Here is a 20,171-nt window from a genome sequence, read left to right on the forward strand (position 1 = left end):
AGCAGGGCCAGAGGGTGGGGTCTTTGGCCCAGGTCTTCACAGTGGCTCTCTGGGTACCAGCCATGATCTCCTAGCCCCACTATGGGCCCTGTAGATGAGGCAAGATGGGAAGTGGTCCTGAGTAGACTGGGAAGGCCAATGTGGAAATGGGTAGTAGGTGCCTTGGAGGAGATCATCCAAGGCAACTCCAGGACCTTGGTATGTGTGCCTTCTATAGGGTAAGACTTTTGAGCCCATCATTGTCCCAATGACCAGGATCTGAGTTCTGAGATTTTTCCATAGGAGAAAGATCCATTGCACCCAATTGTCTCTCAGGAGGCCGTAAGGTCCATGGTTGTCCATAGGAGGAGGCCCCACTACCTGAGGGTGTCTCATAGGAGGAGGACCCAGTCCACATGTTTGTCTCACAGGCGGAGCCCCCAGTGCCTACAGTGGCCCCAGAGAATCCGGTTCCCAGCAATCCTCCCTTGTTACTTTTACTCATCCCATTCCTGGCTATGATCCCATTGCTGCTTCTCTGCATCTGGTGCTACAGAAGGGTGAGTGATCTCTGCCTGCATAGCATTGAAATCCAGGTTTTCACCAACTCCTAAGGAGCCTGGGCTTGTGTCTTGCCCACAACCCTACCTGTGGGCAGGTTCCCATCAACTCTGGGGTGTTCACACCAGCAAACAAGGCACACACTCTGTCCTCCCATCCCCATGCATAAATACAGCCACCTGCCTCATGCTTTCATCTTCACAGGGAGGTGGTCTATGGGTTGTCCCAGCCCCTGGGGAGAAGGGACTTCACACTCCCTGAGACTAGGACTTCCCCAGAGCAGTCAGGCTTCTGAAGGATTCAAGTGAACAAAACCTCAGGAGTCTCTGCTGTTGAGGGAAGAAGAGGGGTCTGCAGGGACACTGATGGGAGGAAGAGGCCGGCCTGGAGGATGCTAACTTACAGGGCGGTTGTGCCTTTGAAAACAGTATGGATCCCTGCCCATCTCTTGTACCTTCCGTCACTCTTTCATCAGTCATCATTAAATCACCAGAATCTGCATGCCTATGTTGGACACAAAGGGGCAGAAATGAAGCAGCCATCACCTTTGCCCACAGCAGCTCACTGTATGCTGTCTGGTCTGGTATCAGTGCCTGGGGGGCATTGAGGATAAATGTCACCTTCAGAGTGTGTGTGGCATGTTTTCTGATAATGATAAAAGACAGAGTCTGACCCCAGGGAGGGAGGTAAGGGGAGGAGGAGAGGGCTGTAAGGAGTTTTCTCTTGTCTTCATTTGATGTCTGAACTGCTGATAAAAACTCCCAGGTGAGGCCTTTATCATGTCCAGGGTGCTTAGTCTACCTGTTTCCCACTTGACCCTAAATGAAAGTGTCCATTTCCCTTTGAAAACTGAGGAGTTTGAGGCCCGGGGAGGTGGAACCTTGTTGCTCACAGATGCTCAGGCCTTGGGCACCTAGGTTGACACCCCAATGCTCATGTTTTGTCCCTGCAATACTGCTGAGCAGGATCCCCTCCTGTCTGCATGACTGAGCCAGAGCCCTCCATGCCAATTTCAGCTGTGTTTATATCTCTTTAACATCCTAGATCTCCAAGAAGCCAAAACCAATCCCAAAACCAGTCCCAAAGGTAAGTGATGTGTTTGGTCCTGATGTTGTCAGCAGGACTGATGCACACACTGCCCTACTCAGAGAGGTCTCTGCTGCCTACATGAGATATCTTCTTCCTGCCCCTCAAGCTCCCTCCTACTTGGGCAGCAAGAACTGGCATAAAGAAGAAGGTGACAGAGGGACAGAGAGGGAGCCCAGAGAGGATGTGAGACTCGCAAAATGTCTCCCAGATAACACCATTCCCCAACTTCCAACATGGCCTATCCAAGGCCTTTAGCACTGAATCAGCAATGTGGCATAGCCTGTTATAGAAACAGCTATGATTCCTCCTGAAATCAATGGGCTTATTATCATTCACAAAGGAATGGTCCTTCCAGTACTCAGGCAAGTTTTTGGAAAAGGATCCTCAGGTTTCAGGCACCTGGACCCCCTCTTGAGGCTCTGATGTGTGTTGGGCTCCGTTTCCTTGATCTTTACCCCTGGCTCATGTCAGGGTAAGGGTCTTGGCGGGGTCAGCCTTTAGGAACTGGGGGCCAAGGAAGGAGGAGAGAGTCTTACATGGCATTGAGCTGTGAGGGAGGTGCAGCCCAGATGAGCACAGGGACAAAGGATCTGGAGAGGATGCTGTGGCAGACTCAGGGTGGGGACCCAAACCAGGGTCCATAAGAAGTAGTTAGAGCAAGGGACTTGTGTCCCAAAACAGAGGGACCTGGATCTGAGATCTAGTGGCAAACAGGGTCTCTGCAAGGCTGGCATCGACACTGGCTGCAGTGGGGCCTGGGGAGGCTGGATCTGCCAGAGGCAGGTGAGTGCAGCCCTGTCACCTGCTACTGCTGCACCCCTGACAGCCTCCATCACACGGCACAGCCTTGCACCCAGCCTCTCCTACAAGGGCACCCCCTGGGAGCCAAGGAGACAGGATAGAGTTTGCTGATGTTTGGAGAAGAGCCATCTTTAGAACAAATGGAGCGGGTGTGTTTTCACATGGAGGCCACTCTCTTACTGTGCCGGGTGCTGCTCATTTGTCCTTGATTCTCCAACAAACATTTGCTGAGTGGCCAGTACTTGACAGGTGCCAGAGCAACAGATGTCATGTGTCTGTATCCAGGAGCTGCCAGACAAGGACTCTGACAATTATTTTCTCTTTCTAGAAGCCATTCCCAGCACAGACCAGAGTGGTTGTCTCCTGCGGTGGGTACCAAGAAGACAAGCTAAGAGAGATGGAGGTGAGAAAGGTCCTTAGGGAGGGAGGGATGACCCCCTCCAGACTGGGATGTCAGAGGAGCAGGAAGCCAGTTCCTTCAGTAGAGATCTGTGCCCCAAGTCCTGGTTGGTTGGAGATAAGCTTTATGGGCACTGTATGTTGGTCACATGATGCCAGAGAAAATCTGGAGGCCTCTCTAACCTAGACACTTAGAGGAAGACAATAGGTATAAGGGCTCAGGTGCCCACTACCTCCAGGTAGTCCCAACATCATAGTCTCTCCCTGGATGTTGGTGGTTGGTTCACAGCTGGCCAGTCACTGGTTCTCACAGAAGTTGTCATCAGCTTTAGTAATGGCCTGGATTTCACTGGCCAGTGATTAGATGACTGAAACAAACTGAATGACAAATAGTCTCATACTGGTCACACAAAAAAAATATTTCTGAGCCAAGTTCTCACCAGGATTAATCTACTCAGAAGTGCCTATGGCTCCTGCTACCCTTGCAGAAGTCTGCTCATTGAGAGAGAGAGAGAGAACTCGCTGCACTATCCTTGTGGGCCCCAAGATGGGGTTATAAGGGTCACATGGAAGAGGGAGCCTGAGGATACTTCCCTCTCCCAGAAACTATCTAGCTCCAATCAGTGGAGCTAGATCCCAGCCTGGCAGAGGTGTGAGAGACAACAGCAACAGAGAGGGCCTGGAGCGGCTGGTGTGAGGAAGAAAGAACCCACCATTTCTGCCCACCTTTTCCCTCCCTTCCTGGTCCTGTCTCTGACCTTGGTGAGATCCATTGCCTCCCCATAAAGGCAGCATCTGTGCTTATAGTTTCCTCACAACCACATTTATACTTCAGGGAAAACTGGATATCTTATGTGACTTTGTTCAGCACTGCAACCAGATGCCATTGATGTGGTGTTCGCCCAGGAACATGGTAAGCAGGGCACAGGGATGCTCCCTGTGGGCTGGGATCTTGTTTTTGTCCTTAACATTTGCCCCCTTAGGCTGTAGGTCAAAGATCCCTATCCAAGGCTCCACTCATCAGTCTGCTTGAATTTGTGGTCAGGCCTACTACAACCATTCAGTCTGAAGTCCAGTCCCACCCACCTGCATGCCTCCGGCACTGAGGAACCTCCACGGTGGGAGAATGCTCATAGTCCACATATAGGGAATTCCCCTAAAGTGCCTGATTCTGGTGATCAAGGAGCTTTGTTCTTCTGGATCCACGGAAAATTTTCCACATAAGGCTATTCCTTCAAGATCAGAAGATGTAGCTTATCCAATAATACATAGAAACAGAGAATTAGGCAAAATAGGGAACAGAGGGGAAAAATGAACAGGAGAAAAACCTCAAAGAACTACATGAACAGAGATAAGTGAGCAACATGATAAAGGGTTAAAAGTAAAATGCTCATCAAACTCAGAGAAAATATGTGAACACAGTAAGAACTTCAAAACAGAGATGTAAAATACAGAAAAGGACCAACATGAATGGAAGAATACAATAAGTGAAATTAAAAGTACACTACATAAGATTGCCCAGTCACTGAGCCACTGCTGAGGACTCAGCAGCCTCACGCTCGAGCCCCCTTGCTTCCTGACGCTCCGTCCCCCCGCCCACCTTCTCCCACCACCACCTTCCACAGGCCGTTTCCACCAAAGAAAAGGAATCGTATCGTATGTCTGCTATCCAGAACCTCCACTCTTTCGACCTCTTTGCTGACGCAAGTATAAGGGTGATGATCTGCTTCCTGCTGGCACTGAGGATTATATTCATATAAGAATTCAACAGAGAAACAACAGGAAGACCCTTACTACTGTCCAAGGGATCACTGATGATTACGATAAAAAGAAACTAGTTATCTTAAACTTAGGCATTTAAGAAGAAATTCACCTGCAATGGTAGTGTAATTGAGCATCCAGAATATGGAGAAGTAATTCATCTACAGGGTAACCAGCACAAGAACATATGCCAGTTCCTGGTAGAGATTGAACTGGCTAAGGAGCCCTGAAGGTTCAGGGGTTTTAAGTGCTTTTGGCTCACTGAAGCTTAAGTGAGGATTTCCTTGTAATGAGTAGAATTTCCTTTCTGTCCTTTGTCACAAGTTTAAAAACCTCACAGCTTGCATAATGTAACCATTTGGGGTCTGCTTTTAACTCGGACTAGTGTAACTCCTTCATGCAATAAACTGAAAAGAGCCACTGTCTAGTCTTGAAGTCCTTCATTTAAACCGAGGTCAAGCAGTAGGCGCCTGGCAGTGTTCAGCCTGAAACAAAGCAATAACAGTGATGTTTCAGCCAAGTCCAGAGCCCCAAGATCACAGGTGGCTATGTCTGGCCGGAAGCTCCTCAGCAGTCTCTCTGCAGAGTTCCCTGCCCTGAGAGAATGTCACCACCTGAACAGCCCTTGATGAAGCGAAGAGTGAAGAATGGGTGAGGCAGCTGTACTGCTAGAGGGCACCTTCAGTGGTTAGGGAAAGATCTCCTGATGTCTCCAACATGACCCAGTGGGCAGAGCTTACAGCAGCCACCCTCCAGTGAGGTGACAGGACATCTGGCTTGCCACCAAGGTATTTTTGACCAGACATGTTCTAGTTAATCGATGTCCAAACTAGAATGTGAGGTCAACCTTCTATCAGTTAAGCTTTGACAAGGGAACAAATTTCAAACCGATGTTATCAGTCTTGTGGCTGTAGAGCTTGCAAGTTACTAGCAGCAGCTGCCCGATGCTATGTGAAGTAAACTGCTTTTGGTGTTTGTTTTTCCTCCCGCTTCAGTTTTAATGTTATGTAATATATTTAAACCCTTATTTAAATAAAACTGGTTTTCAGAAAAAGAAAATACACTACATAAAATTAACAGCAGAATAGATGATGCAGAAGAAGGGAGCAGGAATCTGGAAGTCAAATCAGTGGAAATCACCCAATCAGAACAGCAAAAAGAAAACAGAATCCTAAAAAATCAGGATAGTTTAAGGGATTTCTAGCACTACCTCAAGCATAACAACATTAGTATTATAGAGTTCCCAGTAGAAGAAAGAACAAAAGGGACAGAAAACTTACCTGAAGAAATGACTGAAAATTTCCCTAACCTAGAAAAGGAAGCAAACATCCAAGTCAAGACTTGGAACTCATGGAGAGTCCCAGGGAAGATTAACCTAAGAATACTTACACCAAGACACCTTATAATTAAAACGTCAAGATTTAGAGATAAAGAGAAAATTACAAAGGCAGCAAGAGAAAAACAACTAGTTACATGCAAAGAAACCCCCATAAAACCATGCACCGCTATTTCATCAGAAATTCTATAATCGAAGGGCTGAAAAGAAAAAATTTATTACCAAGAATTTTCTATCTGGCAAGTTTACCATTCATAATTGAAGGAGTGGCAAAGAATTTCCCAGACAAGTAAAAGCTAAGAGTCCAACAATACTAAACTAACCACAGAAGAAAAGTTATAAAGAGACTTATTTAAGTGAAAAGTTAGAGAAGGAAATGATAATTCATTCCAGTATTCTTGCCTGGGAAATTCCATGCACAGAGGAACCTGGCAGGCTATAGTCATTGGGCTTGCAAAGGGCCAGACACAACTTAATGACTAAACAACAACAAGCTTTCTTTGGGGCTTCCCAGGTGACTTAGTGGTGAAAAATCTGCCTGCCAAGCAGGAGATTCAGGTTAAATCCCTGAGTCAGGAAGACCCCCTGGAGAAGGATGGCAACCAAATCCAGTATTCTTGCCTGAAAAACCCCATGGACAGAGAAGCCTGGCGGGCTACATCCCATGGGGTCACAAGGAGTCAGACATGACTTAGCAACTAAATAACAAGTGAAAAGGATAAGGCCATAAGTAGAAATAATATTTTTTTAAAAATTCTCACTGGTAAAAGCAAAGAATGTAAAAATAATGTGAAGGTTAAAAGACCAAACAATTTAAATAAACTACAAATACAATAATTAATTAAGGGATATACAAAATAAAAAGATGTAAAATATGGTGTCAAAAATGTAAAACATTGATAGGGTGGAAATGCAGTGTTTTTAGATTGCATTCAAATGTAAGTGACAATCAGCATAGACTACTATATACATAGGTTGTTAAACTTAAAACACAGAGCAACTACAAACCATAAATGTGTAAATGGTACACAGAAAGTAAGAGAAATAAATCCAAATATAACACTCAAGAAAACCATCAAATGACAATAAAAGACAGCAGGAGAAGGAGAAAGGAACATAGAAAGAAACATACACGCACAATTAACAAAACAGCAATAACTACACCACTATCAATAACTACTTCAAATGTAAGTGGAATAAATGCTCCAAGCAAAAGATGTAGTCTGAATTTATTTTTTTGAAGACTATTTAATCTACTGCATACAAGACAATCACTTCATATTAAAGAAACACAAAAGTAATGGAAAAAATATTCCATGCAAATAAAAAAACTAAGAGTATCAATACTTAGATAAACATTAAAACAAAGGCTATAATAAGAGACAAAGAAGGACATTGCATAATGATAAACGGATCAATCCAACGAAGGATATAAATTTTGTAATATTTATGCACCAACATAGGAACATCTAAATATATGAAGTAAATATTAACAGACATATTTTAAAAAGAGAAATCAACAGTAAAATAGTCATGTGTGTTCAGTCGCTTAGCCTTGTCTGACTCTGTGGCCCCATGGACCATAGCCCACCAGGCTCCTCTGTCCACGGAATTTTCCAGACAAGAATACTGGGATTTTTGGCATTTTCTACTCCAGGGATCTTCCCAACCCATAGATCAAATCCATCCCTCGTGTGTCTCCTGCATTGGCAGGCAGATTCTTTACCACTAGCACCATCTGGGATATAGTAACAGTAGAGGATTTAACACCACACTTGCAGCAATGGATAGATCATCCAGACAGAAAATCAACAGGAAAACACTGGCCTTAAACAGTGCTTTAGATTGGATTGTTTAATAGATCTTTATATATAGAATATTCCATACAAAACTGCAGAATGCACATTCTTTTCAAAAGTATGGGAAATATTCTCTGGAGATGTGACATGTTAAGCCAGAAAACAAGTTTAAATAAGTTTAAGGAGACTGAAATTATATTAAGCATCATCTTATATGCTTAAATAAATAAGCAATTATATTAAGCACCACAAAGGAATGAAACTAGAAATCAAATGCAAGGAAAAAACTGCAAACAACAACAACAACAACAACAAACACATAGAGATTGAACATGTTACTAAATGAGTCAAAGAAGAAGTAAAAAATACTTTGAGACAAATGAAAATAGAAACACAACATTCCAAAACCTATGGGAAACAGCAAAATCAATATTAAGAGGGATGCTTATAGTGATACAGGTCTAGTTTAAGAAAAAAGACAAATCTCAAGTAAATAATCCAACCTTGAACCTAAAGGAACTAGAAAAAACAAAAAACAAAACCTAAAGTTAAAGAAGAATATCAGAGTGAAAATAAATAAAATAGAAACTAAAATAGCAATAGAAAAGTTCAGTGAAATTAAGAGCCAGTTCTTTGAAATGATAAACAAAATTGACCAACCCTTAACCAATCTTGTCAGCAAAAGAAGAGAAGGTGATTAATAAGCACATGTATTCAGTGATAAAATAAATAATTGGGGTATGATATTGAGAATGGAGAATATAGAATAATATCATAATAACTTTAAATGATGACAGAGGGTAAACAATTGTGATCATCTCATAATGTACATAAATGTCAAACCACTATGTTGTACACTTGAAACTAATATAACATTATATGTCAATTATATGTCAATAATCTAATAATAAAGATGGGCACTGGTCATTGAGGAAGCATCCACTGGAAATGAGCTAGAGAATCTGGGAAAGACCAGATGGTTTTCTTCTTCACCAGGTATTGTGGAAGGCCTTTCCTACTTGCTGTCTGCACCTCCTGGAGCTGAGTGCCAGAGATGCTGCCAGCTGCCAAGGTGCTTAGGCCACCCTGTCTGGCATTCCAGGCCCTTCAGCTAAGAGTCCTCAGCTGAGCAGGAGATAGGGACAAGGAGGAGATGACAGTAAAGCCAGGGGCAGTTGGTGTTGCAACCATATTTTTCTGTCCAAAAGGCCTGAATCATTCTCTTCCCAACCTAAACAGCCTGTGATGCTGGCACCTCCACTGCCTATCACCCATCTAATGGCGCACCCATCTGCTCTTGCACTGTGGGCTCAGAGTCCAGCCTGAGTGTTATGATGAGGATTAATCCATTTAGCACAGCTGACCGAGAGGACCTGGGCAATGCTGGAGCTGTGATTAAGCTTCATCCTTGCTCGCCAGGCTCTCAGCCAAGGGGAAACAGAAAAGTTCAACACCAGAGCAAAGGAAGTCCAGAGTCTGAAGCCTGGGTCTACTGGGCAAGGCAGGGCAGACTTTCAGTGCCTGAAGAGAGTTTCAGATAGAAGCAGAGATTGGAGGCCAGCACCCAAGGAGAGAAAAGGCATCAACAAAGGCCAACACTGTGGGTCCTGATGGGTAGTGAGCCATATGCCCTTGAGTAGAAGAGACCACCATTTACCAGTGTCTTCTGAGTGACTTCCTATTCCTTTCTCTTTTGTATAGCATAGATGCAGCAGTCTTAGCCTACCAGAGCCTCACTGTGAACAGATGCCCTATGGTTCAAAGACCTGCTTTCAACCCAGCCAGGACTCCTTCCCTCTGAACAACTGCTGCTCACGGTGCCACCACCCTCCACCTGTATGCTCCCAGCCACCCTCCAGGATGCTGCCACTGATTCCTCCCACTGCCGTGGAGTACTATAGACCCTCATCACTTCCGCCCCCATAGCCTAACATCCAAAAGCACCAAACCCACAAATTTTTAAGAGCCCTTTGTGTACTGAATTAGACATATAGAGAGAGTCTTGGTTACAGTCAAAAGGAGTTGGGATTTGTTGCTGATCAGTAAGAGAGAGTGTTACCTGGTGAGCTTTGCTCTACTGTGTGAGACATATCTATACTGCTTCTGCCAGGACAAAGCATCCTGGTTACTATAGATGTACACATGGATGAGTCTCACTCCCTGTCTTCATCTGTCACCAAGGGCTGGGACACAAGGGATTTTAGCATAATTCTGCTCTTTGAAAAGAGCCCAAATTGTCTTTGAAACAGGAATATGATCCATTGTCCCAAATTACTGCCTGTTACTTAATCTCTGGGGCAAGTGATTTAATTTCACTGTGCTTCAATTTCCTTGCTAAAAAGATGGGGATAATATTGTCTCCTCTACAGCCTGGCCATGAAGATGGCAGTAGGGCAGCAAAGTACTCAGCACAAGACCAGCCCCCTAGTGAAGACATGGGAACTCAATAACTAATGTCTTCTCTGTGCTCCAGGAGAAGATAGGAAGATGAGCTCAGAAACATCAAGAAGTGTCTGATGAGGACAAAGGTGTAAGAAAAATAATGGCTCAGACTTTCAACTCTGGGTACTAAGACGTGGGGTTCCTACACATGAACATTCTCTGTAAAAGGCTGCTGACCACATGTAGATTCACATTCCAGGCTTACCAAGCATATAAATGTCCAAGAATTAATTTGAAAATGTCTTATCACCTGTTGCCTCCTTTAGAAAGGACCCAAAATCAATCCCATCAGTAATAAGAAGCGTGCAAATCAAGACTACAAAGAGATATTGAGTCAATAGGAAAATATATAAAAATATAACAATACCAACCAAGTGTCATGAAGAATGTGAAGTCAGGAAAACCTGATAGGCTATTGGGAGAAGTACACCAGATTTCCTCAATTTCGAAACACCATTTATTTAAAACATTGTTATTTCAAATATCACGCCAAAAATGCTTTTGATCACTTCTAATGTATATTTTATATATTGAAAGATCTAGACTTATTAGAGAAGGATTTTTAGCATATATCATTCTTTCTTTATGCACATAAAAATGAAGAAAATAAAATAAATTGGTTAAGGTATTTATTAAAAGTTTTACACTCAGATTCTTAGCTTTTTAATTATTTTTGACTTAGACTTTTGTATGCCCACGTAGCACAGAGACAAGCCATTGATGGCCACTCAATCTCTGATTTCTGGTCACAGAACCTAGGAGCATAATAAAATAGTTCTTGTTTATGTGACTCCGTTTGGGGTGATTTGCTACACAGAAGATGATAACTGAAATGTCCCTCATTCACAAGGAACTTTAACATCCCTTGAAGGCCTTCTTCCCCTTCTAGACCCTTCCATCCACTGGGTCACTCAAGTGACCACTGCAGCACTCTAGGCTCCCAATTTTTGACCCAACAGTGGTGTCCTTATATAAATCACCTCAGTTGCCTTCTTTCAGTTGACAAAAAGGCAGGCTTTTTGAAGGAATTATGGCCTCCTGAGAATGTTTGGGATAAAGAACAAATGAAATCTTCATCTTCCCCCTCTCATGCCTCCCTACTGGGATTGGCAATAGACAGGACACTGAGCAGATCTACGGGTCACAAAGTCACCATGCCAACCATCCTATCCCTCATAAGGGACATCACAGCAAATTCTGCCTCTTTGGGGTGGAAGAGGATTGTGCAGATAGTGGGACCATCCCCCAAGGCCAGCCTCTTGCCTCTTCTGCACTCAGGGCAGATATCAGGGGGGCTTACAGCAGCAGTACACCTTGGTGAAAGGGCTGGAGGAGTGGTGGTCCCTGGGAACCAGCGGAGGTAGCAGATGCCACGGCCTGAGACGGCCTGAAGTGGCCAGGGTCCAGTGGGACCACGGCGGGTGCCAAAGAAAATGGGGAATGTTGGGCCTGGGATGCTGGGCTCCATGCTCTTTCTGATGCTTGGGCTGCAGCCTCTACCACTTAGCCGAGGGAGATTCCCGCACCACCTCCCAAGCTGGAGAAGCTTCCATCTGGGCACCAGACATCACGGAAGCAACTGGGAGAAGCTGAAATCCTGCAAGGGTGCCTTTGACCTGTACTTCATAGTGGACGCGTGAGTGGCTCTCCCACCTGGCCCAGGTGCTCTTCAGGGAACCTCTGTCTATAGGACCACTTCATGGCAGTGGCAGAGCCACTGATGAGACAAGAACAGTCTTAATTAGACCTAAGGAATAGACCTCTGTGTCCTCCTTGTTCCTGAGTTAGAAGTGCCCTGGGCCTTTGTCCCCTGGGACATTTATATTTTGGAAAGTAAACAAAACACCACAGGGTTTCTGGATGGCTGTCAGTCTCTCCATCAGCTTGACCTGGATCTGTGACCTGCATGTCCCTTAATCAGCTGGAGGGGCAGCTGATGGCCAAGAGCTGTCTTCTCAGCATTTGGGAGAAGCTCATTGTGATTTCTGGGTTTGTTTTGTTTCTGTTTTGTTATTTACCCCAGTGACTTCTATTTCTACTGCCTGCAGAGAGACTGTCCTGTCATCTGTTAAACATTCTCATGGTGTCACTGCTTACAAGTCCATTGATTTGCAGGTTCTAAATGTTTTGCTGCTTTCTTTGACAACTTGGACACCCATGTGAATATTTGTGTGCACTTTCTGAATAGTTTGCTCTGTTTGCATATGGCCTTGGGAAACGTGGGCCTCTCATTAAGTAACTTCCGGTCCTCAAAGAAGGAAAGGGAAAGGCAGGTCTTCACACTGCAGATATTGCCTTGGTTCCATCGTCAACTCCTCTGTAGGGCTAAGGATACATTTTACTTATTCAGTAGTAACAATGATATGACTCTCAATATCACTGAAGCATTTTACAGTCCCCAGATCCCTTTACTGCACATCTGTCATTATCAAAACAGTTCTGGAAGTAGAGTAGGGAAAGTATTTGCATATATAATCAACTGGAAAGAGGGAAGGTTCCTAGACATTGGATGAAGTAACCCAGAGGCTGGTGAGAGTAACAAGACTGAATCCTGGATTCTACAAATGGGAAAAGGAGGCGAGTGTTGCCAAGAAAGGGCCCTACACACTCATTTCCCAGCCCCAGGTCATCAGGAGTAAGCCTAGATTATGGCTACAGTGGGATGATGATGTTGTTAAGTTGCTAAGTCATGTCTGACTCTTTGGGACCCCAGGCTTCCCTGTCCTTCACTATGTCCCCGAGTTTGCTCAAACTCATGTCCATTGAATCAGTGATGCCATCCAACCATCTCAACCTCTGTTGTCCCCTTCACCTTCTGCCTTCAATCTTTTCCAGCATCACAGTCTTTTCCAATGTATTGGCTCTGACCAGACACACTGGCTTGGGCAAGTCACCCACTTTTCTCTGCCACAAGTGACCCCATCTGAACAATGATGATCTTCATATCCACTTTACCAGGCTGTGATGAAGATGAAGGGCAATTCATAGGTGGTTTTCCTACTACAGCATCAGATGCAATAATAGAGTAAAAGTATAGGAGGAAGGCAGAGCCCCACTCTCTGGACACTCCTCTGATCCAGAGGACCCTGATCCAGCCCTCACTGCCCTTTGTGGGGAGGGGGGCTACCAGTTAGTTAGTGTTTTTGAAGTCATCTGGGACATTCCACTCATGATACCAGCAGTCCTGTTTATTCATTCATTCTCTTATTAATTCAGCCATTTACAAATAATTACTGAGCAATGCTATACTTTAGCCACTGTTGGGGGAATTGGGGATAAGGCAGAAAACAAAATTCAGCAAAGTCTTTGTCCTCCTGGAGCTTCCATTTTAGAAGAAAGACAAGTGATAAATAAAGAGGAGAATAAGTAATATTTTACATGGGAATAAGCATACTGGAGGATTTCCAGGCAAGAGAATGGAAAGTGCTGTGTGTGTGTGTGTGTGTGTGTGTGTGTGTGTGTGTGTGTGCGCGTGCACGCACTTAGTCACTCAACCGTGTCCAACTCTTTGCAACCGTTTGGACTGTAGCCCACCAGGCTCCTCGGTCCATGGGGTTTTTCCGGCAAGAATACTGGAGTGAGTTGCCACTTCCTCCTGCAGGGGATCTTCCCCACCCAGAGATCAAAACTACACACTATGCTAAGGAGCTGGTTGGGAAGGCCAAGCTCACAGACTGGAAGGTGAGAAGGGGGAGAACTGCATGTTATTTGTACAGAGAACATGTACAATTGGATTGTGATCTAAAAGAGACACAGTTGATGGTCACCAAGTGTAGAGCCTGCTAGGGGATGGTGAGGGGCCTGGGGCAGGGATTCAGGGAGGAGATAATGGTATTACGGTCCAGTAGGGCATGGGTGGTGATGATGAGGGCCAGATTCTGGAGCTCTTTTGAAGGCAGAGGCAACATAGTTCCAGACAGAATTGATTGGGGGAGGCCATCTGTGTCCCTACACTGAGGATAAGGGTAGAGGAGAAAAGTGATTTCATCACTGTTATTAATGTGAATCAATGTCATTACCCCTACTTTACAGATGAGGCAAGGAGGGCTGCTCAGGGCCAGAGAAGGACTAGAAGCAATATTCTATTTTCTTCTTGGGTAGGATTGATCAGAGGAGGATAGATGGAAGGAGCAGGCAGAGTGAAAAGAGAAAAACGGTTCAAGGAGGCCCAGTGAGAGGCTGGGAAAAGACAGACAGGAGCCCAGGGGCAGGTATGTACAATGAGCAAATAGGGACACAGGCCCCAGGGGAGCACCCACATGAGATTTACAGGTGGAGGAAGAGAGGGATTGGTGTAGAGGAAAGAAGCAGGACTTCAGGATCCACCCACATCAGAGACATGAGGGTTCTGGGCAGTGTCACCCTGGGTGCACTAAGGAGAGGGGCTCAGAGTTGCCATTTCTGATATTAAATGATAAATTGAGGCACCATTTAATTTTTAAGAATTTATCTGAGCATACATGGAGTTGAATTAGGAAATACCAAATCAAAATTGTTAGAAGCACTTCACCACCAGGTTACTGATCACTTCGCTTCACTCTTTGTCTTTCTACTCCTGAAACTCGATAATTTCAATTGTCCTGTCCTCAACTTTGTTGCTTCTTTGTGTTGTCTGCTAAAATCTGATATTGAACCACTCTAAAGAATTTTTCAGCTTAAATATGGAACTTTTCAGCTCCAGAATTTGTTTGCTCTTTTAATAATTTATGTCTCTTGTTGATATTATCATTTTTCTCATATACTGTTTTCCTGATTTTGTTTATTTATTTGCCTTTATTTTCTTTTGACTCTGAGCTTCTTCAAGTTTTTGTCTAGAAAGTCTGGAGCCTTGGTATCCATAGGAATGGCTTCTATAAATTTATTTATTTCCTTTGAATGAGCAATGTTCTATTTCCTTGCATGTTTTGTTGAAAATTGTTTTTAAACTATAATGTGGCTACTCTAGAAGTCAGAATTTCCCATTGGCTATTGGGATGTTTGTTTCTGTTATTGTAGAAGTATGTAGCAGTTTATATTGAAACTTTTCCAAACTACTTTTGCACATAATATTCCTTGCTGTCTGTAATCACTGGAATTGCTGTTTCATTAGCTCAAAGTCAGCTAATTTTTGATAGAGATTTCCTTGCTTTCCAGAAATTGAACAAATATAAAATCATCCCCAAAAGAAATTAAACAGAGAGAGATAGAAGACAGACAGCCAGAACAGCACTTCTCTCAACCATTGCAGAATGGTTACTTGCTGGGGCATTCTTTCACCACTTAGATAGGCTTGCTCTGAGCCTAGATACCTACCCAAGGTAAAAGCTAAAGGTCTTCTCAGGACTTTTCTAGCATACTTCTGGCCCTGGCATATGTGTGGCTTTCTGAATTCACTTGTATACACCTATTTTTGAGCCTTCTAATGTTCATCCAAACACGTTTAAAGAGATGTATATAATAATTCATAAGTAAGATCTACACTGATTCTTCTGGAATCAAGGAGAACTTGCAACTGGACCACTGATCAAGATTAAAATGGCCACTATACCAGGGAAGGAGTAGGGGATGGGTGAATAAAATTGCCACAAAACTCTTATGCTATTTTTTGTTTGTGCATTTGCTTTATTGTTAACATTTTATTGTTTTCTAGAGTGCTTACAAAGTTGGTGTTGACAGCTTGTTGGTAAAGAATCTGCCTGCGGTGCAAGAGATCTGGGTCCAATCCCTGGGTTGGGAAGATCCCCTAGAGTAGGAAATGGTACCCCGCACCAGCATTCTTGCCTGGAGAATTCCATGGACAGAGGAGCCTGTTGGGCTACAGTCCATGGAGTCACAAAGAGTCAGACACAACTGAGTGACTAACACTTTGACTTTCACTTTCAGAGTTCTTACAAAGTTGATGCTGACAGCTTATTGTTTGTTCAATGTGTCCCTGGGAGAATGAGGACTTGGAGTTTTAGAATCTGCCATTTAGTTTCATTCTCCATGCTACAAGTTTTTGTTTGCAATTTCATTTTTACATTTAGGATGATATGTTTAAACATAAATTTAAAATCAGACACTGTTACAAAGTTTACAAAGTAAAAAAAAAAAAATCTGTGAGGCTCCTGTCTGCAGGCAGACTCTTTACTGTCTGAGCCACCAGGGAACTCCTTCATTTCTGATACCACTCCCCAAAGGTAACCATCTACAAATTTTCCAGACTTAACTTTTCTTTTGGCATTATGATCATGTTTCTAATACAGTGCTTGTACTGACTGCTGTTTCCTGCTGTATGAGTTTGCAAGTTCCTTATTGACTTTTTACAATGGGGGAGGAAAATTTAACATTTTTATAGCTCAGCTCCCATGATCCTGCCCCAGCAACTTCCAATTTCTCAGGACAGCTATCTCACTAACATGCTTTGACCTAAAGTTTTAATAGTGGAGATGTCCTCAAATTTCTGGTAATCCGCATCTCTTCATTCTCATTTAAGAGTAGGCACTAAATCACGATTAAAGCTCTGTGTGTCAAAACTTGCATCGTTGCTCTGTTCCATACTACCTTTTCTAAACGACCTGTAGATCTCTGTGGTGCTTTCCATTGTCCATGCACTCTCATAGGGGTGTGTGTGTGTGTGTGTGTGTGTGTGTGTGTGTGTGTGTGTGTGCATATATTCTAGAATCTAGACCTTCTTTCAAAATAATCACAAACCGGAAATTCTCCCAGAGAAGCTGCATGGGTTGAAGGTACTTGTTTCCTGAAAAATCTTCTTTTGGAGATCCTCTTTACTGAGAGGGGTCACAGAAGATAGGAGTAATGAGAAGGAAAGTAGAAAGTGGTGCCAGTACTTAGAAAGGGAGTTTTCTTACACATTATCATAAGAGCTTCCAAGAGAAAGTCTGTGTTATGAGTGGATTGAGAAGATCTGACACTTCACCACAGAGCAATTATCAAACACAACCATAACACCTAGATCTGACAAGAGTGATGTGTAGAGCATGGCTTTTTCAGCTAGATGTGGGTTTAAATCCATGGTATCCTTGGAAATTTTAGCAAATTCCTTGACCTGTGAAAGCCTCAGTTTTCTTACTTGCAAAATGGGATATCATAGGGGAGTTTTGGAATTGGAAATCATGCATATAAAGTGATGGGTATATACATGTCCATAAATGATAATACTCAAATTGCTAGAGTAATCCAACAGCTACTTTACTCACCATCTCTTGACAGATTTAGTTGCAGCCTAGAGGAGGCAGAAGGAAAGGTAGAGAGAAGGATGCTCTTGGGTATAAGGGAATCACACATTTGACATTCAGCATATTTATGAATATGATGATCACTGGAGGTGAAAGGAAGGAACTTGTGGTGCGTTCCTCAGACTCATTTCCACATTCACTGGAAAAAAGCCCAAGACAGGTCACCAGCCTCAGTTACAGCCCTACCATGTGCAGAACCTTGACAAAACACTTAGCCAGTGAGATCTACATTTGCCCTCTATAACCTGACCTAGTGCAGCCTGCAGAGGTGTGGGATTGCAAAGACCTTCGAACTCTGAGTGGCTAGGACACATATAGCTACTTCCCACCTAGAGAGAAGGGGTATTGAGGCCACAACACCCTTCAGCCTCCTCTGTCTCCATCCTGGCAATAATGTTAAAGACAATGGGAACAAGAATCTGGAAGGCCAAAGAAGGGCCTGAGGCTTTCCCTGCTGGTGGGGTGTCATGATGCCAGGACAACAGTGTTCCAGGCCATGTTCAGCCCCTCCCCAGAGAGTGGTCCCAGAAAAGGCCCTCAGTGTCCAGAGTGGCTCAGCTTTGCAGACTGATAAGAAGAAATGGAAATAAAATGCTCTGAGTAACACACTATCCCTGGCCTGAGGCCAGTGCCTATTGGGTGCCCATAAGTGAGGAACAATGAGAGCCAACATAGCAGAATCACTGGGGGCCTTTATAACCAAGCACATCATCCCTCTTTTCTTGTCCTTGAGCCCCAAGTAAAATGATTGACCCTCCTGGTTTGTCACCCAAAGTCCCTCAACTCCCTGAATCTGGTTGATCATCATCCCCAGAATTCACAGTGATAAAAATCACTACTAGGGTGACCTACTGAGGGAGTGTGGCAGCCTTGTGCTACTTGGGATGGGGAGGATTTGCTAAAGTTTCTGCTAGAATCTGGAGAAGCAGAAACTCCACCCACTGGATGGATGCCCCTTATGTCTCTGACTCAAGTCTTCTTTGTTTTCAGGTCACAGAAGACAAATAATATTTGGAAGGACATTAACAAACTAGTGGATGAAATAGTGAAGAAGTATACAAAGTACGGCTGGTATTTTCCTCTTCTGGGCTGGGTACATAGCTCTCTAGATTTGGTGGTCATAGAAGTCCCTTTGGTCAGGAGCACAGAGCCCAGGGAGGGGAGTGTTCTGAAGCAGAAAAGACACATCACTCTGGTTCTATTAGGTCTCAGCACATTTCTTGGCTCCTGCCTGTGAGTCAAGCCACATTGTAAGGGACATAGTCTGCCCTTGAGACTTCACAGATTAAGAAACAGGCAAACCAGTAACAAAACACCAAGTTAAATGGTGCCAAGGATTAAAAGAAATGTGCAAAGGGATTACTTGCAACTTTAAGGGAAAAGTAAGTATTCTTATTTTTTAAAAACCAAGTATGACTTCCTAGGGGATCTGAAATTTTGAACTAGATTCAAAGAATGGGGAAAGACGGGGTAATAGGAACAATCAAGGAAGTTTCTTATGGGGTGAGTGGTCCATTTGACTGGAGAGTAGGGTTAACTCAGGGGAAGGGTGGAAAATGAGTCTGAACAGGACAGAATGGGGCCAGAACCACTGAAGCTCATAATGCCAAGCCAAGGGGCTTAGAATTCCTGCTGTGAGCGATTTGGAGCTATAGCTGATTCTTGAGTAAGTGTCCTATATGGTACATGATGTCCTCCAGGTAGAAAAGTCTGATAGCAATGGTCAAAATGATTTGAAACAAGAACCAAGAGAAGTAGAGAGCACAGTTGGGACCTATGGCAGCAATTAAGATAAAAAATAATGAGGATCATTGGATGAGGAGAAGGGGAAGATGTGTGAAAGGCTGAAATGAGGTAGAATAATTTCTTTGATATGAGCAGGACATGGGGAAGGTGGGCAAGGAGGGAAAAGGAGTGAAGTTACAAAGAATATTATAGTAGAAAAGAGGTCAGTTGAGAGGCTCATGCAAAAGTGGGTAGATGCCTATCTTCTGGTGCACATGCCATGTGCATGCCTGTGTGTGTGTGTGAGAGAGAGAGAGAGAGAAAGAGAGAGACAGAAGGAGATTTGGAGTGGGGGTGGGAGTATAGGGATGGAGCAAAAAGGCCCCACATCTCCACAGGTCTCAGAATCCTTTACTAAGTTGTAGGAACCTCTGGGGTTCAGGAAATGGCCCCAAGGAGAAGAGTTGGGATGGGAGCAGGGAAACTAGCAAGCACCCCCTTCGTGGCTGCTCAATGGCTTCGTTTGCATACTTCTTCTCCAGCCCTGACTTGCGGATGTCCTTCATCACCTACTCCACACAGGGCAACATCGTCATGAAGCTCACCTCAGACAGGCAAGTGCTGTTTTAACTCACCAAGATAGGCATGCTGGGAGGGGTTGCAGGGAACTGAGGGGTTCGCTGAGGACCCACTGGGTGCAGACTAAACCATCTTGGGCTCCCCTCGGTGCCTACTCTGACCCCTCAGGCCTGGCTCCCTGGCCCCCACTGACCTCTGGCTGAGCTGGTACTGAGAGACAGCATCCTGATAGATATCTACACCCCATCTAGACTCTATCCTCTACCTATCCCATCCTCTCAGCCCTCTTCACTTTTCTTAGAACTAGCTCACTATGGGGACTCCTGGGACCTGGAGGAGCAGATGTGTGGGTGCTTTGTGAACACCATCCTATGTTGGCACCTGCTCTGTGTCAGTCTCTGCTCTGGGCCAGTGGGGGAAGCGGGGAGGCAGAATCAGAACCAGGAGGCAGGGATGGGCATAATGAAGTGCTAGAGCTTCAGT

General features: G+C 44.2%; 2 protein-coding genes across 21 annotated transcripts in view; both read left to right on the plus strand.

Moving 5' to 3' along the window:
• Positions 1 to 9,743, plus strand: part of LOC145539703 (anthrax toxin receptor-like) — a 45,144-nt gene extending 35,401 nt beyond the window's left edge. For 11 of the 16 annotated variants that reach the window (XM_081573714.1, XM_081573708.1, XM_081573715.1 and 8 more), the window contains 5 exons: positions 411 to 539; positions 1,585 to 1,626; positions 2,759 to 2,833; positions 3,665 to 3,742; positions 9,427 to 9,743. In XM_081573714.1, the coding sequence (XP_081429840.1) occupies positions 411 to 539; positions 1,585 to 1,626; positions 2,759 to 2,833; positions 3,665 to 3,742; positions 9,427 to 9,651 (549 nt within the window). In that variant the 3' untranslated portion in view covers positions 9,652 to 9,743. Of the gene's footprint in view, positions 1 to 410; positions 540 to 1,584; positions 1,627 to 2,758; positions 2,834 to 3,664; positions 3,743 to 4,454; positions 6,701 to 9,426 lie in introns of those variants that run through there. The other 5 variants (XM_081573720.1, XM_081573719.1, XM_081573709.1 and 2 more) reach the window with 2 other exon arrangements.
• Positions 9,744 to 11,374: 1,631 nt separating this feature from the next.
• LOC145539701 (uncharacterized) overlaps positions 11,375 to 20,171 on the plus strand; it is a 48,773-nt gene continuing 39,976 nt past the window's right edge. For all 5 annotated transcript variants that reach the window (XR_014077915.1, XM_081573701.1, XM_081573702.1 and 2 more), the window contains exons 1-3: positions 11,375 to 11,803; positions 18,375 to 18,446; positions 19,652 to 19,723. Coding sequence is in view for 2 of the 5 variants with exons in the window: in XM_081573700.1 (XP_081429826.1) it covers positions 11,601 to 11,803; positions 18,375 to 18,446; positions 19,652 to 19,723 (347 nt within the window). In the remaining 3 variants the exon portion in view is untranslated. The remainder of the gene's footprint in view (positions 11,804 to 18,374; positions 18,447 to 19,651; positions 19,724 to 20,171) is intronic.

The sequence above is a fragment of the Giraffa tippelskirchi genome, chromosome 2 (genome assembly GCF_054371585.1).
Source record: "Giraffa tippelskirchi isolate mGirTip1 chromosome 2, T2T-mGirTip1v1.2.pri, whole genome shotgun sequence".
Classification (NCBI taxonomy): domain Eukaryota; kingdom Metazoa; phylum Chordata; class Mammalia; order Artiodactyla; family Giraffidae; genus Giraffa; species Giraffa tippelskirchi.